Here is a 26,659-nt window from a genome sequence, read left to right as displayed (position 1 = left end):
CCACGAAAGTCAAAGGGTTTTCTTTTAAACTAATATGTTATGTGTTTGTACGCTCAGGCAGGGAGCAGCGCAGGAACAGTGCAACAGAAGAAAGTTCATATATTGGTTACATATTCACCAATATTGGTTCATCACTGATAAGTCGTAATGTAATTGGAGAGGCATACTGTATATGGTGTTGGAATTGCACTGCTGTTGATGTGTTCAGGTCAGAATAGTTATTCAAGAGCGGCAGACTCTGCGGGGACACGACTGTGCCTCCGTCTGCAGTCATAACAGAGAGGTGGCTTGACACGGTACGCACGCATTAATTGCGCTACAAATGTAAGCGTACTTAATGAAATAAATGAGTTACCGTCGTTAACGCGCTATTTTTGACGTCTCTAATATACAGTAAATGAAACCCAGAACACATCTAGATGAGTTCTAAGATGTTTTGTGACTATGAAATTGGATTTTGCGCGTGAAAAGTGTTTTTTCTTCTCTGTTGTTTTTATTCTAGAACACGTTCTGGTTCGGTCTGGGAACGTGCAGCTTCCTCTTGATCCCCAGCATCATCTTCTCCATCAAACTGGCCAAATACTACAGGAGGATGGACACGGAGGACGTCTTTGAAGAGTGAGTTCTACCGCGTAATATTCACAGTGACAGCCCAGTCTGATAATGAGGTCCAATACAAGAGCTGGAAGGACAAAACAGCCGTCTTGTGTGCAGCTGCAGGCAATGGCTGGCTTGAGGCGTGTGCAAGCGATAGCCGACAGCTAGCTTGACAACATAGCTCAAACAGACAAGGGGTCACTAGACAGAACGCCTGCCTGAGTCACGGTACGGGTCAAATAACAACACAACACATGACACAGTAAGCTAACACATAACATAACCAAGCCATTACTACATGGAAATGAAACCAGCAAACATGTAGGCTGTTCCAGACTGGAACATGAAGGACCGTATTGCTCTTTTCAAGCAGCAGTGCCACACGAACACAGAGATTTTCAACAACGCACATTTCCCCCACCATCCAAATGAGCGGGGTTTAAAAAAAAATGCCTGCGCTCATAAAAACACATTTTGCATGCACATTTCGGCCAATCGGAAGCCCGATTATCAACAATATATTAGACCGGGGGTGTCCAAAGTGCGGCCCGCGGAACGTCTTAAAAATATAATTTAACATGAAAATTAAATCAATTTTAAAAAACGGCCAAAATTGAAAAACCAAAGTCAAACCAACCAAAAAAACAGCAAAAATGGGCAAAAACAAGCAAAGAGTAAAGTTGATATTAATAATATTCTTATCGTATCTACAGTACATGTGCAAAAGGCGAAATATTAAAGAAAAAAGACATTTAAAAAAAAAGTTGTAATATTACGAGAAACAAACAAAACAACGTACGAAGTTGTCATTTTTGGAGAATTAGGTTGCGGAAAAAGTTATAATGTCACAAGAATAAAATTTAAATATTTGGGGAATAAAGTTTACAAAAAGAAAGCTGAAATAGTTGGGGGGGGGAAAACAGCCGTAATTTTACGAGAATCACGTCAAAATATTAGATTTCCATGAGAAAAAAGTTTTACGAGAATAAACTCATAATATTATGAGGAAAAAATACAAATTTTAGTGGTTGTAATAAGAAACAAACAAAAGAATAAAGTTGTCATTTTTGGAAAATTAGGTTGCTCAAAAAGTCATATTACAGGAATCGAGTCAAAATATTACGGAAATAAAGTCATAATGATTAACGTTTACAAGAAAAAGTTGAAATGTTTGGAAAATGCAACCAAAAAAACAGCAAAAATGGGCAAAAAAGAGCAACGAGTGAAGTTGATATTAATAATATGCTTTTCCACCTATATGACAACGCTGAGATGCGCTTTTATCTTGAAATATAAACCACTTCTTAGCTTATCTACATGTGCAAAGGGGAAATTATTAAGAAAAAATACTTTTTAAAAAAGTTGTTATATTATGAGAAACAAACAAAACAACATAAAAAATTGTAATTTTTGGACAATTTGGTTGCAGAGAATGTTATAATGTTACAAGAAAAAAATCGCAATATTATGGTTGGAAAAAAAACAGCAGTAATTTTACGAGAATAAAGTCAAAATATTATATTCAAACAAGAAAAAAGTCTTACATTTATAAGAGTAAACTCGCAATGTTCTGAGGAAAAATAATCATTTTACTGGCGAGGAATGAGTGAATGCTATGATATGATATGATATGATATGATATGATATGATATGATATGATATGATATGATATGATATGATATGATAATAGGCTTTTTCAAAGCTGAGATGCAGTTTTCTATTGAAATATTTATCACTTCTTAGCGTATTTTACAAAAAATCAAAGTTGCATCCTTTCATTATTCGAGAAAAAGTTTGGACACCCCTACATTGGACGTATAATGATGTGTACATTACACGCTCCCATACTGCATGCAACTGTCAGTCAGTAACTTCGTGTTCTGTTGTTCGATGAGCTGTCAAAGCACGAGGTTATGTAATCACGCAAATTAGACCGTGATGTCATTGAGTACATTCAGTCCATTTAAAACTAAATCCGTTTGATGAATAAAACTACAATACGGTTTAGTGGGGGGGAAAAAGCAAAGAGTTAAACCAAATTTGAAAATGGTGTCGCCCAACGTGGGGCTCGAACCCACGACCCTGAGATTAAGAGTCTCATGCTCTACCGACTGAGCTAGCCGGGCAGATGCTGTCTAGCAGAGATGTACATCTGAAAACTATCGTATCACATGTTTTTTCACCCGTTAAAAATTTTCATTAAATTCTTTTTTTGCCAAGATAGCCGTGTTTACGGAGCTAACGGCTATGCCTCGTTTAATGAAATCAGTATCAGGTGTTTAAACGCATAAGTGTTTCTTTTTATCCACCCCAACCTTTTAACACAGCAAAAGTTTAGCGCCCAACGTGGGGCTCGAACCCACGACCCTGAGATTAAGAGTCTCATGCTCTACCGACTGAGCTAGCCGGGCACGTGGGCACTGTAGTCGTCACAGACGTTTTTGACACTTCACGCGCTACCCACACTTCAAATCCTGGATGGAGAAGGATGGTTTCAAAGAGAAGCAAGGGAAGCCAACTCTGAACAGTGGAGAGTAGTGGGGTCTACGACACCACCTTTCTCTCCCATAAAATGCTGCTGTCTTTTTATCCCTTCCTAAAATACACAGTCCTTTAGCCTCTAAGAAACAAACAAGGCATAGCCACCTTGGTTTCGGATGGGTCCATGATCATCATTACATCTGAATGGGATGCAAACAAAGGTGATACCACCAAGACCACCATCGTTGGCCGGCAGAGGCCCCACTCCATTGTACCCTAACCATCGTCATTTGACACCACTAAAGAGCCAACCACCCCGTCTGGACCTGCCTCCTCCTTTACAGAATAAATAGATTGGATCTCAGACTAGAGCTGTCCTATCTAGCTCACCACCAGGTCTCTGAGCATGAACGAGACTAGAGCTAGTGCAGGAATTGTGGGAAACGGGATATGGAAGAAGTGATTACGACGGATTACACTTGTATACCGATATTGTACAGCGATAGGTCATCTCACACGATCGTTGGTCAGCGGTGAGGAGCCATACATTCTATACTGCAGATGTGTGTGGGGCATATTTGGGGACTAAATCTGGATTGTGTGTCGAGTGAACAATGGCAATTGAAGAGAGAAGCTGGCGGGTCCTGGAGCTGAATGTCGTCACTTTTATGGCAGTGACCTCGATGCATACGATGAATGCGTCACGCGTCATCCAGCTCTTTTATCGGATCTTCTGAGCTCCTGCCTCGTGCTGTTGATGCTTCTTGATCAAATTCAGGTTAATCATTCCTTCTTTTCTTTCCTCCTTTTCTTTCTTTTTGTCACATTTTCCCCTCCCACGCGTGATTTCCCTTCATGTCGTGTTTGCCCTGCAGCTCGACTTACCCGTGGCTTGTTGCACTTTGACCTTTTGTCTCTTTGGCATGTCGTGTCTAAACGTTTTGGATGTGGAGCCTCATCTTCACCGTCGTCTTTTCCATTTCTGTCTTTCTTTTCATCATCTTCGGGCGTTCACGTTCTTGTGCTGCGCTGTGGCTGACTAAGGCAGGAATCCCCATGAGTCCTGCATAACGTACATGATATTTGGGAAAATATGTGTATGTGTGCATGCAGCTCGCCCTTTTCTGACACCCTGACCCGATTCCCCCGAGCCTCCGCCCCTCCGAGCCGCCTTGGCTGGTGATGCAAAGTGACGCCGCCTCCTTCAAGAGGTATTGGAAATCCAATCCTTTGCAATAAAAGAAATGTGTTTCTTTGTGAGGGGCTTTGGCGCATCAGCAGACAAAGAGGCCGGCATCCTTTCGTCAGGATCTTCTTCATCTTCTCCTCATCTTCATCCATCGTCCACCACTTTGCTCTCAGATGTGACGACGCCACAAGGAGAAGAACCTTACACCGGATGTGGAAAAGTCTCTGCACCGCGTTCTCACGGGCCTCCAGACTTCTACGCAGTGTTTCCCGGACATTCATTTATCTGTGGCGGACAGTCGCTAATACATCTGGAGCGCCACTGATAGATTTGGTGCTCTATAGATGTACTTCTTATTTGTTTGCCTGTTTGTCACTCTTGTCACAAATGTTTCATATCATCAAACAAATGTAAATATGACAACACAACTGAACACAAAATGCAGTTTTTAAATGAAACTTTTTATTATTAAGGGAGGAAAAAAATCCAACGCTGCATGGCCTTGTGTGAAAAAGTGATTGCCCCCCTGTTGTAACATAACAAGTGAGATGAATTGAGATCTATCAGTGTGGAAAAGGTTATAAAGACATTTCTAAAGCTTTGGGACTCCAGCCAACCACAGTGGGAGCCATTATCCACAAATGGCCAGAACATGGAACAGTGGTGAACCTTCCCAGGAGTGGCCGGCCAACCAAAATGACCTGAAGAGCACAGCCACGACTCATCCGAGAGGTCACAAAAGACCCCACAACAACATCCAAAGAAGTGCAGGCCTCACTTGCCTCAGTTAAGGTCAGTGTTCATGACTCCAACATAAGAAAGACACTGGGCAAAAACGGTTCCAAGACCAAAACCACTGCTGAACAAAAACAACATTAAGGCCAGAAAACATCTTGATGATCCCCAAGACCTTTGGGAAAATACTCTGTGGTCTGACCAGACAAAAAAGGCAAAATAACATTTTGGAAGGTGTGTGTCCCACCAATATGGTGGTGGTAGTGTGATGGTCTTCAGGACCTGGAAGACTTGCTGTGACAAATGGAAGCATGAATTCTGCTGAAGGAGAATGTTGGTGACCTCAAGCTGAAAGCAACTTGGGTTCTGCAGCAGGACAATGATCCAAAACACACCAGCAAGTCCACCTCTGAATGGCTGAAGACTTTGGAGCGGCCTAGTCCAAGTCCTGACCTGAATCCTATTGAGATGCTGTGGCATGACCTTCAAAAGGAAAAGCCTCCAATGTGGCTGAATGACAACAATTGTGCAAAATTCCTCCCCAGCGCTGGAAGAGACTCATTGCAAGTTATCACAAACGCTTGATTGCAGTTGTTGCTGCTAAGGGGGCCCAACCACTTATTAGCTTTAGGGGGACATCACTTTTTCACACCACTGTATATATTTTAGATTTGACACTACACGTTATAATGGGACTGTCTGTGTAACTTAGGGCTTTCCAAAGTGCGGCCCAGGGGCCATTTGCAGCATACGGCACATTCTAAAAATATTATTTACCAAGAACACCAAAGCAAAAAAAAAAAAAAACAGCGACAGCAAAAATGGATCAATTAGCAACATTTTTGCATGGATAAAGTCAATACATGGAGAGAAATCTAATGAGGAAAAAGTAGCAATTTTACAAGAATAGCGTTGGAATAATATGGGGGAAAATAGCCTCATTTTGGAGCATAAAGTTGAAATATTAAAGAAAAAAGATGATTTTTTAAAAGTTGTAACATTAAGATCAACAAAGAAAACAATAAATAAAGATTTACAGAAAATTAGGTTGCAGAAAAAGTTATAATGATATGAGAATAAATATTAAGAGAAAAAAGTTGTATATTTACGAGATGAAAAGTCCTAAATGTACGAGCATAAAAGCTGTACATATATGTGATAAAAAGTAGTACATTTACAAGAATAAGGCATAAATTTAGGAGAATAAAGGTCGTAAATTTACGAGAAAAAAAGTCCTAAATTTTGAGGGTAAAATTCTAAAAATATTTATCACCAAATTTACGAGAATGAGTCATAAATTTACACAAAAAAGTAACAAATTACGAGAATAAGGCATAAATTTACAAAAAAAAGTCCTACATTTATTAGAAAAAGTCCTACATTTACGAGAATAATTTGGTAAATAATATTTTTAGAATTTTATTCTTGTAAATTTACAACTTTTTTCTCTTAAATTAAAAAAAAAGTTGTAAATTTATGAGAATAAAATTTCAATTGATTAAAAATTCTAAAAATATTATTTACCAAATTTACAAGAATAAAAGTCCTACATTTATGAGAAAAAGTCCTAAATTTACGAGAATAATTTGGTAAATAATATTTTTAGAATTTTTTTCTCATAAATTTACAAAAAAAAGTTGTAAATTTATGAGAATAAAATTGTAATTTATTCATGAATTGTAAAAATCTTGTTTACCAAATTTACAAGAATAAAAGTCATAAATTTATGAGGAAAAGTCCTAAATTTACGAGAATAAAAGCTGTACATTTACGTGATAAAAAGTAATAAATTTACGAGAATAAAAGCCGTAAATTTATGTGATAAAATATTTTCATTTTACGAGAAAAAAAGTCCTAAATTTAAAAGTATTATTTACCACATTTATGAGAATAAAAGTCATAAATTTATGAGAAAAAGCCATAAATTTACGTGATAAAGAGTCGTACATTCACGAGATTAAAAGCCATACATTTATGAGAATAAAAGTCCTACATTTACAAGAAAAAGTCAGAAAATTACAAGATTAAAAGCTGTAAATGTGATAAAAAGTCCTAAATTTCAGAGAAAAAAGTCATAAATTAAAGAGAATAAAATCCGTAAATTTACTAGAAAAAAAGTTGCAATATGACCTTTGACCAAGGCCAGGTTCACTCAGTCAGTATTTAAACCAGTTTATCCCACATTTACCACATTTATTCTCAAAAATGTATTACTTTTATTCTCCTCATTTTACGACTTTTATTCTCTAAAGCTCAGATTTTTTTCAGCGCATTTCTAATACTCAGTCAGAATTATGAGACACAAACAAAACAGAATAAAGTTGTCACTTTTTTAGAAAATGAGGTTGCAGAATAAGATGAGAAAAAAGTGAAAATATTCTGGACATAACGTCAGAATTATGAGATGAACATTGAGATGGTTGGGGGGGGGTGGAATGGAAAAAAGCAGCTGTCATTTAACAAGTATAAAGTCGATGAAAAATGATGTCATTTTAGTAGCACAGACTTGAAACATTTAAGAAAAACATGCTATTTTTTTCAAGTTATACTATTACGTAATCGACAATGTTTAGAAAATGAAGTTGAACAAAAAAAATTCTAATATGAGGGGATTCAAGTCAAAATACCTGCAGAAGAAAGTATTGCCTTTTTTTTTTTTTTACGCTTTCAGTCTTACGTTTTTTAAAAACCCAAACGCCCGATCCCAAAAACATATTTGAACTTCCTTTACGTTTTTTTTTTGTTTTTTGCATGAGAGGCATAAGGAGTTGATGATGCAACCCGTCACCAATGGATTAGCCTTGAGAGCAACTTTAAGGCCATAACGGCCACTAGGTGGCAGAAGTGCATCTTGCAAGGAAGGAGAAGCACACATGACCAGAAGAGGAAACTGTAAATAGTCAGTGGTGTCATATTTGTAAATCAATTGTTTTTTCATGTAAACAAACATTTGTTGTGTTTATGTTGGTATAGTTGTTTAGATATTTCAGTTGTCACAAAAGCAACAAATATTTGCGTCAAAGTGAAAGATTGCTTGAAATGAATCCTTTCTCAAAAAGCTGCTCCCTGTTTTAGTTGGGAACTGATATTTACCCGAAACTTACCTATGTTCTACTGCTGATTGCTAAAGAACGGAAAAAGGTAGAAAGTAACTTATTTTTTCTGATGAAAGATGGGAGTCTTATGTTTCTTTTGGTAGGTTCCATGTTTATATAACCATACAACAAAATATTCTGTGTGCCTTGAAAGATCAGCCAAAATCGTCTAAGATGGCCGCTACTGATGGGCTTGTCTTGATAACATCACAACTCTGACTTTTTGGCGAAAGTAACAAGTAACTCGTGACTTTTTCCAAGTCGTATGGCCAACTGCGTTAACAAGATGTTTCCTTTCCCCGCAGCGGACATGAGACCTGGAACTGAAGCCGTCCTTCACAGTAAAAGCGCTTGTTTCTTCAGGACTCAAACAAGAAAGCCCATTCACCGCCTCGCCGCCCCTTTCTGACTTGGACTCTCCATTTCCCGGATCCTTGCAGTTTTCCTCTTCAAGTTGCCATTGAAAGATTCCACAACCAAAAGGGAAGGAAGTCCAAAACAATGTGGAGCTGTAAAGTTGTGAACGCACCCCCATGTGGCCCGTCAGACCACGCCAGCATCAATTATAATAATACTAATACAATATTTATACAGTCATACAGTATATACTTCCATGTATCCACTCACACGTGTACATTTTTTATATATTTGTTTTTCTAAAACATTTCTTTGTAGAGATGAGATAGAATGTCTGTCTTTTCTGTGAGAGCATAGCCAGCTAGCTTGCTAGCATCATTCAGGCTCAGTAGATGACGTACTTAGTTTTTATAAGATTAGTTTGGGGGAGAGATGACTTTTTTCTGCCAATGTTTCATTTTTACGCTGCTGTCAGATATAGAATATTCAAGAATATGAAAGTAGAACCATGCGATCCACTTTAGATTAGCTTAGCTTATTGTAGCATAAAGGACACTTCAAAAGCTCATTAGATAATATTGGGTTTGCGTAGAAACATCATTTTTTTTGGACAAATGCAACAAAAGAAAGAAAGAAACAATAGAAATATGAGCTCACCCCAACGTTTGTCATGATAAAACCTTAGGGAACGTTGTGAGCAGCGTGTTAGCATGGTTAATTATCGCAGCTGTACGGGGCACTGTTGTGAATATGAATTAAAAACGTTTGGTCTGTTTTTGTCGTGAGCATTTTCCTTTTTGGCTTTGGGTTAAACCGGTGAGAGGCTATGAAAGCCAAAGAAAAATGTAAAAATGGATCTTTTCCTTAGAAACGTCTGCTCCACAGCTGGAAGTTTGGAGGGTGGCGCGTGTTTCAGGGGTGTCCACAGTGCGGCACATGGTTGTTTAAAAAAAACAACATTACCACCACAGCACATTCTAAAAATATCATTTAACGAGAAAAAAACATAAAAAACAGCAGAAAAGGAAAAATCTGCTGTAAATCTACAAGAATAAAGTCAAAATATTAATAGAAAAAGGTTGTCACATAACCACAAAAAGTCTTAATCTTGTAAGAATAATATTATAAGGAAAAATAGTCTCATTTTAGTCGCAGAGAGCCAAAATATTCAAGAACAAATATGTTATTTTCTAAGACGCGTAAGGCGAAAAAACAAACAAAACAAAATGAAGTTGTCATTTTCATCACGCTATAATATGATGGGAATAAAGCCATAGTTATGAGAAGAAAATTGAAATAAGAAGAAAGTTGAAATAGTTGGAAAATGTGAAAAAAATAACCCCAGCAGAAATACAAAAAATAGCTGTCATTTTAAGAGAATGAAGTCAAAGTATGACGAGAAAAAAGTTGCAATTTCACCAAGATAAACTTGTAATATTATGAGGAAAAATAACGTCATTCTAGTACCAATAGAGCTGAAATATTAAAGAAAAAATAAGTTATAAATCTTCCTCATTGTTTGGTAGAAAATGAAGATCCTGACTTTCAGCTTCATCCTTATAAATTGTAAATGTTGGGGTACAGTGGTCCGTTGGTGAGTTATGTTCAAATTCCTGTGCTAGCAAATTCACAATGTCAGGCCTTCCTGTACATTTATTTCCATCTCCTTTTGTTAAATAGGAAACTACTTGTGTACTTTCCAGTTATTTTTCTAATCATTTCCCATACTTTGTGAATAGACGTATGAATATTCAATTTAGAAACATAATTCTGACAAGACTGTCTTTTTGCTTTTTTAATGATGTTGCGAGCTTTAGCGCGTATCTGCTTATATTTTGGTAAATTATCATTATTCGGGTGTTTTTTAAATGTCCTCAGTGCTTTTTTACGGCTTTTAACAGCTTCCTTGCATTCAGTATTAAACCAAGGGTTGTGTCTACGAGGGGAGGAACTTGATTTCGGTATTGTGCTAGTAGCTATGTTAAGTAATGAACGAGAAAGAAAGATAAGTGGATCTTCTGTATCTCTGAGTTTCTCATGATTTATATTTAGCGAACATTGTTCTGAAAAAGCATTCCAGTTGGCTCTGTGGAGTTGCCAATTTGGAATTCTTTCTCCTGGTAAACACTTTACTAGTTTCATAAAAATAGGAAAGTGACCACTGCCACATTGATCACTATGGACGCTCCACTGAAAATCCATAAAAATTGTTGGGGAGCAAATAGAAAAATCAATAGTCGTCATTGAGCCAGAGGCCGGGTGGAGGTAAGTAGCAGAATTATCGTTCAAAAGGCATAAATCAAAATGTTCAATCGTGCGTTCAACAATATTACCAAATCTGTTTACAATTTGACCACCCCAGAGGGGATTGTGGGCATTAAAATCGCCAACTAATAAAAAGGGTTCTGAAAGCTGGTCAACCAGACTATCCATTTCTGTTTGAGAAAGTTGCAATCTGGGTGGAACATACACTGAACATATAGTAAAGGTGCAATGCAGTCTTACCTTAGCTGGGATAGCTTGGAGGTTGCTTTGAATATCCACAATTTCATGTGGAGTTCCCTTTTTTATTAAAAGAGAGGAGCCTCCGATAGGTCTACCATCTATCACAGAATTACTGAAGGTGTTCAAAATGTTAGAATTCTGAAATGATATATTGTCAGACAACGTCAGGAATGTTTCCTGTAAACAAATAACAGAAGGGTTGTGATCATACAAAAGACGCTTTATTTCCTCATAATTTGGTTTCAGACCACGGCAATTCCATTGAATGACGGCTATTTCTTTATCTATTTAGGACACCATCCGTAGTCTCATTAGGAGCATGCCCCCACGTTGTCAGGCATGCGTACAAGCACGTGGGGGCCACACAAACTACTGAGAATCATTTTGAGTTGCTACAATGACATTTTAGCAAAATGGACCAGTCTGCTGCATCATTTTTTCACTTTCATTTTTGGGGTGTCTTTGATTTCCCCCCTCTATAGGGTGATCATTTTCATTTCTATCAAATGATGTGGCATCATTTTGTTACTAATACATCACCCACTTATTATCAGGAAACATATTCAACATCATTTTTCCCTCAGTTTAGATCTGATGTGTTTTCCAAGTGTTCCTCTCATTTTTTTGAGCAGTATATATAAGGAAAAACATCTTATACTGACGACAGGGATACAACAGTACTATACTCTGAACGTAATAAATTACACCCCGATTGACCTGATTGAGCAGCTGCCTTCTAGAATACAAATCTAGATAAAGATGGTTAATTCACAGTTATGTAGATTACGAAGTAATGTAAATATTAATTAATATTAATTATGTTACTTTAGTTGTATTTTAGGGCTAAACACCACCAGCCGATTGGTTATATCCAGGCCTATATAACCACCCGACTAGATGAATTCAGGGCCAAAGTGATGTGTTGCTTCAGGAGGACCGCAGTCTCACCATCCACTCCATCACCAGGATCCCTTTCTCCACCGACACGGGTCGCAGTCCACAGCAAACAGACCGTCCCACTTAGTCGCCTCTTACGACCTGCTGGGAGTACAGCGGGCCTATTCTCCACCCCGAACCCGCAGGGGTATCCTTTCTGAGGTAGCCGACCATTTGTCTTTCTTTTTTTCCAAGACAATGCTCAAGTGTGCCACACACTCTGCTGGTGCTTCTACTCTTCCTTTTCTCGCTTCCTGGGCCATTGACCATGTTGGTTCCTCTGTCCCGTTCACCAGATCCAGTCTTCATGCACTTGGAGAGGGTGGCATCCCTCAGTCCACCTCCAATGGAGGCAGACCCCCCTCACTTAGTTTAGCATGCCAGTCGAGGCAAGGTCCCGGGGTATGGCCGGAGGTGCGCACTACCTTCTACTTGGAGCCATAAGTGAGAGATTTAGGATCATTATGGGAGTCCAAGCATTAGCTTGCCTTATCAAAGATAAGCGACTGCAAACTAATGTGAGGTACTGCTCCTCAAAACAACCCCTATACCCCTGGGAAATTTGAAAAAAAGAAAAACCCAGCAGAAATAAATAATAAAAAATGGCTGTAATTTTATGAGAATAAAGTCAAAATATTAAGAGAAAAAAGTGGCAATTTTACGAGAATAATTTCCTAATGTGACCAAAAACAATGACATTTTTGTAGCGTAGAACTGAAATACTAAAGAAAAAATAAGTTCTTTTGTAAAATCGCTAATATAATGACAAACAAACAAAATCAAGTTGATGTGTTTGGAATCCTAAGGTGGGGGGGAGTTATAATATTATGGGAATAAAGTCATAATTATGAGAAAGTTGAAATAGTTGGAAAATTTGGAGAAAAAAAACAGTAAAAATGGCAAAAATAGCCTTGGGAAGGGGTCGGCAACCTGCATGCCTTCAGCCTCCTAGTTGCGGCTGCCTTTGCTGAGCTCTGTGTTTTTTTTAACACCAAAATAGGGGAAAGTGCATTTTTTAAAAGAATTTGAAATATCCGACTCACCGCAAGTCCATGAATGCATCTATAGTGCGTTCTGACTGCTAATTGGATGAGCAAGGGAAGCGGAGTTAGGCTAGTGTGTGCGGTGAGTCCACTGATCTGTATTATATATCTGGATAGCTCATACGTCGCACCCGCTCGTGCAAGCCGCTGAAGCCAAAGAGACGCCATCTTACTACTCACATCGCGACTACATTGGCACAGCGTACATAGCGTACAAAGCACATGAAGAGGCTCGCAGAACATGCACCCTGGCTCAGCACTCCCCTACAGTAATGCATACTTTTACTCCTCGAGAAAGAGATTTTCATTTGAACTGCATATCCCATCCCTTTTTTCCACTAAAATCCATGGTCATGATCCTTTACTTTTTTTTCTTACTTTCATACAATTCACTATGCTCTCATCTGTACAAAATATGAATCATCAAAGAGAGTGACTTTGGGCAAGTTTTAAAATCATTTAACATTTTGCTGATTTTTTTGTTTGTGTTATGAAATAGAAATAACCTCTTTTCTGATATAGAAATATATTTGAACAAAAACCACAGGAATAATACTGTCACGCTTTGCAGTGACACCACTCTGGTGCTGCAGGTGAGCTACTTGTTGGTCTCTGTTTGTTTTGAGTTTGGTTTCTCAGGTGTTTCTCATTGTAGGGCCACCTTGATGGGTGAAGCTACCGAACGAGCCACAGGTGTTCCTCATCAGAGCTGCCTCTTTATATTCACACCTGTGGCAGCAGGAAGGCGTCGTTTGATTGGCCTTCAGGGACTCACGCCACAAGCCATCATCATCATCTTCCCAGACGCCTTCTTGCTGCCCGTCTTCATCTTTAACTTACACGGTAGATATATATACTGTCTTGTTTTATTGCCTTCCTGCCAGTTCGGTAGCTTCTCCCAGTTAGCCCTCCCGTTTGGAGTTTGGTAGTCTTTATGTTCAGTTCCCTTTCTTCGTGGTGCTATTTTGTTACTGTTTGCCCTGCACCATAGATTTTTGTTGTTACCCCTTTTTTTCTTCTTTCTTGCTGTGGTGAGCGAACTATTAAAGGAATTCTTTTTTGACACCACCCTCCTTGTCTGCCTTTTTGGGTCCAACCAAGTTCACGGCGTGACAAATATGTGGTAACCATAATGTGTAATAACCATAAACACACACAGGAAAAAACAACAACACTGAAACAAAACCATATGCTTTGGGTAAGACAATACGTTTGCAATCTCAAACATCCCGGTATGCATGTTCAGTAATATTATTTTCCAGAACATATCATATGAATGAATCCTTTTACGCCAGTCATTCAGCAGCAAAAAAAAAATAGTAGTTTATCTAAATGAAGGGTCATGCCGGGTCAATTGTATGCAAACTGGCTTGCTAACTGCACTGTATACAATGCCTGGTAAGCATCATGGAAGCACTGAGATTCTTCCATTCCTTCAAGTAACGCAACCTTCGTCCCTTAAAGAAATACATATATCATGATAGAACAAAAAAGTACGTACATTTCCTCTGAGCTATTATAGAGCTACAGTATATAAACGTATCAATTCTGGACATTTAATCATAGGAATTTTACACGATCGAAAATATCTGAGAGATGGACAGTGCAAAACCCTTAAATGATCAATCATAAATCTACATTTCAATCATACTTACAGGTGAAATGTTCGTCCACAGCCTTTGAACTGGCGATTTGTGCAGTTAATAGCTGCACACGCAGGCATTTTAAGTCGAAATTTGTGTCCAATCCGAATTAATAAAAGAAGTTCTGTCACGCTACACCGGACAGGAGCGTGTACTTCCTGTCCTGCGCCAGGGAGGGACTGCCACTCCACGCCTGGTAGCCGCACAGCTGCGGTCAATATTCATCAGTGACAGTTAAAAGACCAGCGCCGTTGACACTTATGTTTGTATTACTTTTGTATCATTTTTCCCACAGAGCTTTTTCTCTGTCACTTTTGGTTTTGTTTTTGTTGTCTTGTGCACTAAAATTACTTTTATTTTTGCACTGTTTGCACTTTGCCGCCTCCTCTCTGCATACCGGGGGTCAAGTCTTCGACAGTAGCAACCCCTTCGTGACAAGTTCACCACGAATGCAAAGGCTTGCCCGAGAAGTGTTTCTTGCGAGTAGCAATATGGCGGCCGTGTGGCTTCACAAGTCATCGCCAATGAGCTAGCCAGATTTATAATACAGATCAGTGGGTGAGTCTCACTGGCGAGAAAAAAGTTGACCGAGTGTGAAGCAAGTTACTGCACAGGTAAATAAAAGTATAGAATTTACGAGAGCATAGCAATATGTTTCATAACGAGAAGCGCGCTGTAGCTTCGTGTTGGGAGCCCATGACACGCTAATCGCCGAGGTGGTGACTGCGGGAGAGGCGGTGTCACCCCGCCTGTGACTGCTGTGAGGCGGGGCACAACAATACGTTTCACTTTTCCGTCTCCAAATACCAGTCCCTACGTTTGTCGCCAGTCGCTTTTGGGAAAATAAATCACCAGGAGGGTTTGGAAAGTCACCAGGTTTAGCGAGAAAATGGCCAAGTTGGCAACACTGGGCTGCATGTGAGATTGTAAGGAGGGGAAAGCCTTCACAGATGGAGAGCACGTGAAAGAATCGTTCATAAAGTATCAGCATCTATTCTCATCAAATTAAATAATTCATTAAATGAATGGCTCCCTCTGCAAAGACAGTCAAGGGCAGGCTCAATAGAATGGTTATTGATGGCATAAACGCTATTGAGCAAACAACACATGCAAAAATGCTTTTTCATGTTAAAGTTGGTTACATTTTGTTTTCATTTTAGACAAATACGTGAACCACTGAAAAAGGCGTCTGAATGATTTCAGAGTAGGCCCACGCACACTTGCTGCACTTTTATTTGTTGAATTTTCTTGCTGTAACATTTAAAAAAGATTACAACAAGTTGACAAGTTTGTAAGCTATGTCATGTTTACTGAAAGAGGAAAAATGGCTCTTTTGTCACGGGTTGGCAACGGACTGGTTGCTGTTGGAAGCTTGACCCCCAGTATGCAGAGACAAGGCGGTGGCATGCAAATAAAAGTCTTTAATAAGGCTAGTGCGGGTACTCACAGAATAAACAAAAAGCGCCAGAGGAAAATGCTCTGTGAAACAATCCACGTGGTAACAGCAGGTCATGTTCTCTTACATAACAGCACATGTGAGGTGACCAGAGGCACTGAGCCAGTGCCGTACTCCAGGCGGCGCTGGGCTATTAAACATCACAAACGCTAATTGCCTACACCTGCGTAGCAACCACCTGGGCTGCGGATTCCTCCCAGTCGGAAGTGCAGCCCGCCAAAGTAAGAGCGCAGGACAGGAAGTGCTCATTCCTGTCCTGCGGAACATGACACCAAAGGTTGCCGATCCATGGCCTTGGGCAAAGGTTATATTACAACATTTTTCTTGAAAATTTACCATTTTATTCTCAGAATATTAAGACTTTTTCCCCGTAAATTTACGTCGTTACTCTTGTAATATGACGAGTTTTTTCTCGTAAATATTACGACATTATTGTCGTATATGTACAATTTTATCCTCAAAATCGCCGATTATTTTAATACTCTGTCGTAACAGGCATTGCCTGAGACAGCTATGAAAAGGGGGGATTAATGTAACCTTTGGCCTTGGGCAAAGGTCATTGTACGACTTTTTTCTCATAAATTTACAACTTTATTCTCATAATATTACGACTTTTTCTCGTAAATATACTATTTTTGTCTCAGAATATTACGACTTTTTTCTCAGAAATTTACGACTTTACTGCCGTAACATTACGAGTTTTTTCTCGTGAATTTAAAACTTTACTCTCATAATATTGCAACTTTTTCTTGTAAATTTATGATTTTATTCTCATATTACGACTTTTTTCTCAGAAATTAAGACTTTACTCTCATACTATTTCGACTTTTTTTCTCGGAAATGTACAACTTTACTCTCATAATATTATGACGTTTTCTCGTAAATATACTATTTTATTCTCATAATATTACGACTTTTTTCTCGTAAATTTACGACTTTACTCTCATAATATTACAACTTTTTTCTCATACATTTACGACTTCATTCTCATAATATTATGACTTTTTCTCATAAATATACTACTTTATTCTCGTAATATTATGACTTTTTTCTCAGAAATGTACGTCTTTACTCCCGTAACATGACAAGTTTTTTCTTGTAAATTTACAACTTTACTCTCATAATATTGCAACTTTTTCTCGTAAATTTACGATTTTATTCTCATATTACGACTTTTTTCTCGGAAATGTACGACTTTATTCTCATAATATTATGACGTTTTCTCGTAAATATACTATTTTATTCTCATAATATTACAACTTTTTTCTTGTAAATTTACGACTTTATTTTCATAATGTGACTTTTTTCTCAGAAATTTACGACTTTACTCATAATATTACAACTTTTTTCTCATACATTTACGATTTTATTCTCTTATTACTTTATTCTCGAAATCTCAAAAAAAAATTCAATGTGGCCCTGATAGTCTGTCATAAAATTAGGACAGGAATTGCTCAATAATAAAAGTTATTTCATTGTTAATATATTGATGATATGGCGGATCAAGAGTCTCAAATGTGTTATTCCACAACTAACATGTAAAATAAAAGGAGAGGACTGTGAGTCAATATGAGTTTTGGAGGTTTAGTTTAAGTGTCAGTTCATTTTTGTCAACAAGACACGGAAAAGAGAAAGTCAATTTAGGAAGAAGAGGTGAAAGGGCTCGAAGGTAAAGGTAGGGCGCTACAGCATTAGCACTTTATGTGCAGCCCATTATGGAATGTACAAATTCCATCATGATCAAATATGCTCTTTTGCGGTGATGGGTTTTCCTGACAGAGTTTGAATTGTGTAAATTGGGATGCAAATCAGATACAGTTTATGGGCAGCTTGTGCAATACTTTGGAGCAACTTCTGCAGTTGACAAAAACATTTGCAAACAGCAGTTGTGGGCGAGTGTGAAAGGAGGACTCCATCAATAGTGAAAGAATCTCCTATGTGGGATTCTTGAAGCGTTTTCACGTGTCCACCGCCCTTCAGACCCCTCACAACCTCATTTACACCCCCTCCATCACGTCGCAGTCTATATCACACTACCCCTGTGTGTGTGTGTGTGTGGTGTGAGGAGGAGGAGCTCGAGCATCACCTGATGAATGGCATCTTTGTGAGCCTGAGCTTTATAAAGACCCGCTCTGACACTTATGGTCCTTTGCCTTCATCACACCTCACATACGTCCCGTAATCAGCCAACGCCATGAAGCCCCGAGCGCTCCTCCTCCTCCCCTTCCTGGCGGCATTTGTTTGTGCGTCGGACACTCAAACCAACAACAGCGCAAATGACAACAACAGGCAGCGCAGCATCTGGGACGAGCCTGTCCGCTTCAGCACCAAGTCCAAGGACTCGTGCACCATGGTGGTGTCAGGGGCCGGGGACTACACCCGCCTGCGCGTGTCCTGCAAAGGTCCCAGCCAGGGCCAGACGGCGGGGCGCTCCTACTACTGCGACTTCCGGGGGAAGCCCAACCTGTGCCGCGCCTACAGCCTCAACCCTCGCCACTACTTCACCCAGATGATGTGGGAGCTCAGGAAGCTCAGCCACGCCTGCCAGGGCGCCAAAATCTACCGGCCGCCCATGTGCAAGAAACACCCCGAGGACGTCCAGATGACCTTCCTGTCCGCCTGGCCCAGGACCGCCATCTCCAAACCCTCCAAGCCGGTCGAGGAGCCCCTGCGCAAACCGGCGGCGCCCGCCCAGTCCAAGCCCGCCACAACCCAGAAGCCGCTCAGGCCTCAGCCCGTCAAACCTCATCCGGGAAAGGTCCCCCAGACCAGGAGGACCACCCCCAAGCCTGCAAAGACCAGTGCCCGGCCCACGGAGCTGCCCGAATCCAAAGCTTCCCGCATGGCCTCCGAGTACTGCTGGAAGAGCTTCCAAGGAATCTGCTCCTACGTTCTTGGCTGGTTCCACAACTAAACAGAGGTCATGCGCTCATTACTGTCATTTATCACAACTCATATTGGTATTGTTATCAAACAATACCATATGTATGTTTTAGCTTGCTCAGCAGAGTTTCTCCTCTTTTTGTGCAGCCCGCTTGTTGCTAGGCAGAGTTACAAAGTATTTTTTATAAGTCATTTTTACGTTTCACATTTTATGTGTGATTTTATTACCGTGAATAATAATTCATTCATTCAATGTTATTATCAACATTGCCTTTATGTCGTGTCTAAAATATGTACCAATAGTTTAACTCGCCAGCAGATTTTTCAAAATCATGACAACAATAAGTAAACAAACTGCCCCATAGGAAATTCACAGTACAGAGCAAACAGGACAACACCACCACCTAGTGGGGTAGTGCTTTTACTGCAGACGGAATTTTAATAAACAGGGCCCTATCAAACAAAACAGTGGAAATATATTGTGTTTATTCGTCCTATGGAGCTGAAATCTATTTTCAAGAGTGTCTTTTTGTCCATCAAGTGACTTTTTTGCTGTTGTTTCAGGTGTGAAGGATTACAGAAGTGTCCAACCTGGACTTCACGTGGATTTGAGATCATCATCATTCATGAATAAGTCAATAAAGTGTTTTGTACAAACTAAAAATGTCAACCGCCACTTGTCATTCTGCTGTGTGCTTTGCTGTTGTTTTTTTTCGTGTGGTGCGTTCAAAGGGGGCCTTGTTGGTGCTGCACGCCGCCGCCCGCAACAGCGACATGTCTGCAGTCTGGCTCGTGCGGGAAGTTGTTAACATGGAGAGCTGCGGCAAAGAAAACACTCGAGCACAGCTAAACACACCAGTCACTGTGCGGCAGCAACACTGTGGGCGCCTGTGTACGTGCGTGTATTACATTGGTGATTATTGCACAGCCAGTCAGTCAGCTTGACCTCTTCACCTGGAAACATCCTGGAGTACAGCAGAACTTTTGTATGAAAAATAAATGTGGTGGTCCGACGTGTCAATAAATGTGCACGTTTAAAACAATATCTCTATTAATTTTCACACATTTTTGAAGAAAAAAAAACAGAAAAGCAGAAACATGACACAACGCACGACTCCCGACTCCACGTCTTATGTAGTGTAGGTGATCTTGGTAGGTGACCTTGGCCAGCCAGTTATGGGTTCCTTTGTCTCTGGGCACTCTCCAGTGGGCACTCTCCAGCATTGAATGTCCTCTCTGCTGGATTATTGTCAAGGCTTTGGCAATAAAATAGACAAAAGACAACTTGGTTTCTATTGACAATCTTTATTGATAGAAAAATTGCCAAAACACTGAGCACCCCATTGCTTAATATAGTCCGGCAAAGGTTTACACTCGGGATGCTCCCATCAGGGTTTTATGCTGCCGATTCCGATCACGTGGGACTGAAATCAGCCGATAGCGATACCAATCACATGGATTAATTATACATTTTTGTGCTATTGGCCAGGGGTGCCGTATGAAGGAGAAAAGCCGGGACTATTCCAAGGTCCTACGACTGCCAAGGGACTCAAAAAATACTTTGCATGTGAATGCCCAAGGCTGATGAGGTGGGGGAAAAACAAAAATAAGCAAAAAAAAGAAATAATAAAAGGAAAAAAAGGAATACAAATTACATGTGACGTATAAGAGTATTCAAGACTATGACATATACCACAAGACTGGCAAACAGCTTTTACCCGCAGGCCATCAGGCTTCTCAACGAAGCACTCACACACGCCGCACGCAACACATGAACACACTCATAGTACTTTTATTTATTTACTTATTTATTTATTCATTTATTTGTATTATTTATCTGTATTAATGTTTCTCTGTTGTTGTTGCTTAATTTATTGGTATATATGTTTCTTATGTTCTTATTCTTTTTCTTGTGTTTTCTTTCTTTTCTTGGGAGAATGAACAGAATAAGATTTTCATTGCATAGTATAACTGCCTGTTTTACTATGCATATGACAATAAAACTCTTGAATCTTGAATCTTAATTACGATCAAAGGAATATCCATCCATCCATTTTCTATACCGCTTATCCTCATTAGGGTCGCGGGGGCATGCTGGAGCCTATCCCAGCTGACTTTGGGCGACAGGCGGGGTACACCCTGGACTGGTGTCCAGCCAATGGCAGGGCAAATATAGACAAACACTCACATTCATACCTATGGACAATTTAGAGTCTCCAATGAAGCTAACATGCATGTTTTTGGAATGTGGGAGGAAACCGGAGTACCCGGAGAAAACCCAAACACGCACGGGGAGAACATGCAAACTCCACACAGAAATGCCCAAGGGAGAATCGAACCAAGGTCTTCCCCATCTCCAGACTGTTACTGTGTGGCCAACATGCTAACCACAAGACCACCGTGCGGCCAATCAAAGGAATATCCTTAAGAAAAAAATGGGAATTTACGGAAAAATCTGATTTGTTTAAATGTGAAAAATAGATATCCTTAATTGTGCTGAACGATTTGATGTTGAAAAATGTTGAAGTAGTGGAGTAATTCACATCAAAGGAAATCACAGTTATTAAGATCAAAGGAAAATCTGTGAACTTTAGGAAAAAACTGAATGATCATACACTATTACCCTTGAGGGCATTCACACCATGAGGGGTGGGGGGTAACGTGGTGTTTTTCATGGGACCCAGAATTCCTAGCTGTCCCCCTGCTACTGGCTATGAAAAAAGGAACCATAAAATCACCTTCATTTCGACAAAAACATATTTGACTTACTTTTTGAAGACAGCTCCAGAAACGTCCAAACGATGAGACAACTTCTTTAGTAGACTTTGGCCAATTTCCACCGCTGAGAAAGGCTGCTCTCGCCCAATGAATTCAATTATTGGGCCCAAAAAATGATTAAGTGACTCGTGCTATTCACGCCTCTTGACCGTGCTTCGTCCGTTCGGCCGTAGCGTTTGTGTATCCTTGTTCAAACATATTGCCCATTCCGTCGTCCTCCTCCTTGAACCAAAGGTTCATTTGGCCGGTTAACTGCTTCTTCTTCTATTGTTTACTGGCGGTTAGCAAGCAGCTCACACAGTTAGCTAGTTTGCTAGAGACGCAGAACACAATGGGCGGGTTCTCCCTTAGCCAATGACTGTGGCTCTATTGTCAGCTGTGGCTTCCTAATATGCTGTACAGGTAGTAAACACACAGCGAGGTGGAGCTGCATGCTAGTCAACTCTCACATGAGCATACAACACCCTCTAGTGGTAGCAGTAGTAAATACAATAACAGACACATACAACAGAGCACCAATAGATCACTCTAATGCACCACAAGGACGCAGACCACAATACGCGTTCATATGCTTTTTAAAAAAATATGCAAAATTACACTTTTAAAAAATCTAGAATTGCAAAATGTAGCGAGGGAACACAGTAACCTCATTTTTGTGTTGATGGTTTGTTTTTGGGCTTTGAGACACGCACTGTTCCAATCTTCCTCTGACATGCTCTCCTCAAAATCAGAGTTCCACGCCTCTAACTAACTTGTCGGTGGAGAATTCCTCATCATAAGGTACCAAAGCTTAAACTAAGACATGTGAGCCTTACCCTTAAGATTGCAAGATGTTCCAAATGAGAAGTAGCGGGTTCTAGGTTAATATGTCTGCATTTTGAAGATATAAACTGTCTGAGCTGCAAGTATTGTATAAAAAAATGTGTTTTCTGGGATTTGGTATTCTTCAAATGTAAGTAATTGACTGTTCATGTACAAATCACCAACTTTCCTACAACACCTTTTTTGAGGGGTGTCTTGCTGACACGCTGATGAGCTTAATACCAAACACAGATGGTATTCTTCAAGAAAGGACTCAGAGCTTTGGTTTGGCCAACTGGGGCAGATTTGGTACTGATGCTTGCTCAATAGATAACCATGATGAAAAAGGAACTGCACAGGCCAGTAATACCATCTTAAATCTGGAAGTTGTTGTCCTCCTCTTTCATGCGGGCGGTACACTAACCCAAGTCTCAACCTCGGCTTTTTAGTGTTCCAAATGAATGCTACTGTTTTCGAGAATATATATTGTCAGATGTGATTCCTTGTCACGTGACACCCTTGTTGCTAGGCAGGATTCATGGGCACACGCCAGCCAACGCTCTGTCCTTCCAAACTGAGGGCCAAAGGTGTCATGGCCCCCACACAGCATATACAAGAAGGACACAAGGTCAAATATATGTACAGCATGTAGTGTCATGTTTGGAGATAATGAAATAAGTAAGATGACACGGACGTGCGGAAACACGTCCGCTTTGTCTCTTCTTCCGTCACTGTGACTCACGAGGACCCAGGAAGCTGGTTCCCACACACGGAACCCCGCGGGTTCTCTGGTTCTTTGTCCCGTCATGTCCCTGCAAAGCCACGCCCCCTACTCTTATGCATTCATGTGGAAATAACAAGCGGCGGGAAGGCGTGGGTGACTCATGTGTGGGCGTGTAACGTGCGGCAGCCTACGAAAAGCAGTGTGTGAGCCCCACAGAGGGGCCCCACAACACGCCTGGGACATCGTGCTGATCATCTCCACGCTCGCTTACTTGCTCCACACGTTGAAAATGCTTCAACAAACTCTGCTGCTCGCGTCCCTCCTGGCGCTCGCCTCCGGGGTGGCTTTGGCGGCGGGCGGCCGGGGGAAGTTCCGCCTCCAAGGCACCATGAAGTGCACCTGGGTGGCTCGAGAGCGCGACCGAGACCAAGACAAGGTGAGGGTGTCGGTGAAGTGCGAGGACCCGGTGGCGCGCATCCACGGCGGGGTGACCGACATGGAGTGCGCCTACGAGGGGAGGCCGCAGAGCTGCCCGGCCTACCGCTCCGACCCCAAGAGCTTCTGGAAGCAGGTGGGGCGCTCCTTCAAGAGGCTGAAGGCGAGCGTGTGCCTGGATGAGACGGCGCCGGTGAGGGCCAGCGCGTGCAAGCGAGCCCCCCGTGACGCTCACTTCAGGCTGGACATCAGCAGCTCCGTCAGCGCCGCACAGTCCGGAGGGATCGATCTCCTGCCGGGCCCGACTCGCCCCGGCTCCGTGACGGCGGGCCCGCTCGGACCCACGCCCTGCCCCGAGACCCAGAGGCGGGCGGAGGAGTACTGCGGCAGCACCTGGGCCAACCTGTGCACCTTCTTCATGTCTGTCCTGCAGAAGGACGCCTGTTAGGACACTCGCTGCTTGATGATGTTTCTCTGCTTGCTTTCTTGGAAACACACAGCAGTCTTTCTTTCCAATATGGATTTGATATTTAATACAGAGTAGAATTTCTATTGTACGTCAAAGTGTATCAATAAACTTCTCATAATCCCAAACGCTGTTTTTGGGCTCATTCTCACGCATGTGTCTGTCTAGCAAACAACATCCATCGTGATTGTTCGGAAGTCTGCCTCGCAACAGGCAGCCACGTGGTCTGCTTGCTCGCTAAAATGTCATGTCTGTTGTTTTCAGGTTTCATAATAAATCCCATTTTGGGGTTTGTCTGGTTAAGAATGCCGCAACACATTGATTTCATTGGCCTTGGGGGCAGTTGGTGATTGAGCCCTTTGAATTCTGCCTAGCAACAAGTGGCTACGCTGCTCCTCGTGTATGGAGTATCGATCTTATTGATACTGCCCGTCACTACTTTGAGGCTACGGGAGTGATGCGGGTGACACGTGCGTCCGTCATGGCTGTAGTGGGGAGGGGCCCCCCGGGTAGGCGCGGTGTACTGTCCGAGGGGACGTGAGAGGCGGGGAGGACTTTAATATTAGTGCAAACCTGCCAGCATGTATGAATTTGTCATCAGTCAGGCTGGGCCGTCATTTTTCTATACCGGTATAAATTCTTCCAGCAATAAGAACATGACACACACAAGACTTATACTTCGTGTTGCCAACTTGGAGATTTTGTCGCCAACCTGGCAACATTCCAACCCAATTGCCCAGTTGCTATTACATATATTCACCAGAAGAGGGTGCTACTCTCGAAGCACACGGAGTCATGTAATGCGAGCCATCAAATAAACACAAATAATCTGTTATTAGTTGTTCAGTTGTGCTCATGTAAAAAAGTCAAATAGCCAACGTGTGATGGGAAAACTTTGAGAGCCGCTGGCCGAGATAAAATATCATTATAGTTTGATGAAATTATGGCCAATTTTAAATTGACAAGCCAATAATCAAGTTTATTTGTAATTCTAAAAGGTAATTAAGGTGGTTTTACTCTACATTTTTGTCTCTCCTAAGTAGAAATGCTTTTTTCCTACAGCATTTTACATCATGCAAATGATATGTAAATCAAAATATGACGTCAACTAGCGCCTTCTCGACAGCCAATAGCTACTTTTCTTACTGAAACGATGGCAACCATGCTTGTACCAGTGTCGTGAGAAACATGGCGCTTTAGATGGCAGTCTCGGCAACTCGCTCGCTTGTGTGTGTTTTTTACACTTAAAAAAAAACTTCATATGCTTCTCCGCTGGTCACAAATAGCAGAGACGAACTTTTACATAGTTATCACCTATCCAGCCAACTGTTTTCTCCGAGCCGGAGAGGTTCGTAGAGAGTTAGGTCAGTGTAGCAACAGCTGTCTGTGGAGTTTTGGAGACAAACGTCGCCATTGTCGGGAAGACGAGTCAGTACACTCATGAGGCTAAGTTTGACTCACGGGTTCATTTAACAACCTTACCTTACAAACTTATCACACAACAACCAACACTCAAAGGTAGCTTTCAAATATGCAAGACAAATACCAATACGAGTTTAAAATAAGAAATAAATACTATTTTAAGTCGAACCCACAATCCATTGCTTCAAGCAGAGACGTTCATTGGCCGATGGGCTGACCGCTGCCGGGCCACCAGAGGGACCTCATTGTGGATACAAGGGAGTGTGTACATAGACATACGCCGCATGGAGTGGGTTTGTCCCACTGATCTGTATTATATATCTGGATAGCTCGTACGTCACACCCGCCCGTGCAAGCCGCTGAAGCCACAGAGTAGTAAGATGGCGTATCTTACTACTCACATCTCGACTACATTCGCACAGCGTTCATAGTGTACAAAGCAGATGAAGAGGCTCGCAGAACATTTATATTTTAAATTAAAAAGCGGGGAGATTCTCCCATTCCTTCAAGTAACGCCACCTTCGTCCCTTAAAGAAATACATATATCATGATATAACAAAAAAGTACGTACATTTCTGCTATTTAGCTATTATAGAGCTATATAAACGTATCAATTCTGGACATACATCTAATCAGAGGAATTTTACACGATCGAAAATATCTGAGAGATCGACAGTGCAAAACCCTTAAATTATCGATCATAAATCTACATTTCAATCATACTTACAGGTGAAATGTTCGTCCACAGCCTTTGAACTGGAGATTTGTTCAGTAATAGCTGCACATGCAGGCATCTTAAGGCAATTCGAATTAATAAAATAAGTTCACCACAAATGCAAAAGCTTGTCGAGAAGTGTTTCTTGCGAGTAGCAATATGGCGGCCGCGTATGGCGCCAATGAGCTATCCAGATATATTATACAGATCAGTGGTTTGTCCACTGCTGCGAGATACGTCAACGTCGTCGCCATATTGGATGGGTCAGGCTGCGCTGTAAATGAATACAAGCCAGTGTACTTACTTTCATAAAGCGCCTTTTTACAAAGAAATGTAAGTGAATTCCTCTCGTTTAAACATTCACACATGCACTAATATACTTGGGAAACAGTTAGGAA

The 26,659-nt window shown here is 40.9% G+C and overlaps 3 protein-coding genes and 2 non-coding genes across 9 annotated transcripts in view; 3 read left to right on the top strand and 2 right to left on the bottom strand.

Moving 5' to 3' along the window:
- Positions 1-9,266, top strand: part of prom1b (prominin 1 b) — a 44,172-nt gene extending 34,906 nt beyond the window's left edge. For 3 of the 5 annotated variants that reach the window (XM_054778076.1, XM_054778077.1, XM_054778073.1), the window contains 3 exons: positions 503-618; positions 4,192-4,289; positions 8,403-9,266. In XM_054778076.1, coding sequence (XP_054634051.1) covers positions 503-618; positions 4,192-4,261 — 186 coding nt within the window. In that variant the 3' untranslated portion in view covers positions 4,262-4,289; positions 8,403-9,266. Of the gene's footprint in view, positions 1-502; positions 619-3,953; positions 4,161-4,191; positions 4,290-8,402 lie in introns of those variants that run through there. The other 2 variants (XM_054778075.1, XM_054778074.1) reach the window with 2 other exon arrangements.
- Positions 2,651-2,723, bottom strand: trnak-cuu (transfer RNA lysine (anticodon CUU)). Its single transcript has one exon. It is a non-coding gene; the product is annotated as a tRNA-Lys (tRNA).
- On the bottom strand, positions 2,936-3,008 carry trnak-cuu (transfer RNA lysine (anticodon CUU)). Its single transcript has one exon. It is a non-coding gene; the product is annotated as a tRNA-Lys (tRNA).
- An 8,926-nt stretch (positions 9,267-18,192) lies between the features above and the next one.
- On the top strand, positions 18,193-19,808 carry fgfbp2b (fibroblast growth factor binding protein 2b). Its single transcript, XM_054779562.1, has 2 exons — positions 18,193-18,957; positions 19,485-19,808. The coding sequence occupies exon 1, from the start codon at positions 18,232-18,234 to the stop codon at positions 18,949-18,951; it is 720 nt and encodes a 239-aa protein (XP_054635537.1). The 5' UTR covers positions 18,193-18,231; the 3' UTR covers positions 18,952-18,957; positions 19,485-19,808.
- A 3,575-nt stretch (positions 19,809-23,383) lies between these two features.
- Positions 23,384-24,217, top strand: LOC129182596 (fibroblast growth factor-binding protein 1-like). The gene has a single exon (XM_054778938.1). The coding sequence runs from the start codon at positions 23,384-23,386 to the stop codon at positions 24,104-24,106; it is 723 nt and encodes a 240-aa protein (XP_054634913.1). The 3' UTR covers positions 24,107-24,217.
- Positions 24,218-26,659: the final 2,442 nt, after the last annotated feature.

This window comes from Dunckerocampus dactyliophorus, chromosome 6 (genome assembly GCF_027744805.1).
Source record: "Dunckerocampus dactyliophorus isolate RoL2022-P2 chromosome 6, RoL_Ddac_1.1, whole genome shotgun sequence".
NCBI classification, from domain to species: domain Eukaryota; kingdom Metazoa; phylum Chordata; class Actinopteri; order Syngnathiformes; family Syngnathidae; genus Dunckerocampus; species Dunckerocampus dactyliophorus.
This window is presented reverse-complemented; position numbering and strand designations above follow the sequence as displayed.

What these genes read in the sequence shown, in the direction of transcription:
- LOC129182596 (XM_054778938.1), top strand. Translation starts at nt 23,384, where the DNA reads ATGTGTGGGCGTGTAACGTGCGGCAGCCTACGAAAAGCAGTGTGTGAG.
- fgfbp2b (XM_054779562.1), top strand. Translation starts at nt 18,232, where the DNA reads ATGAAGCCCCGAGCGCTCCTCCTCCTCCCCTTCCTGGCGGCATTTGTT.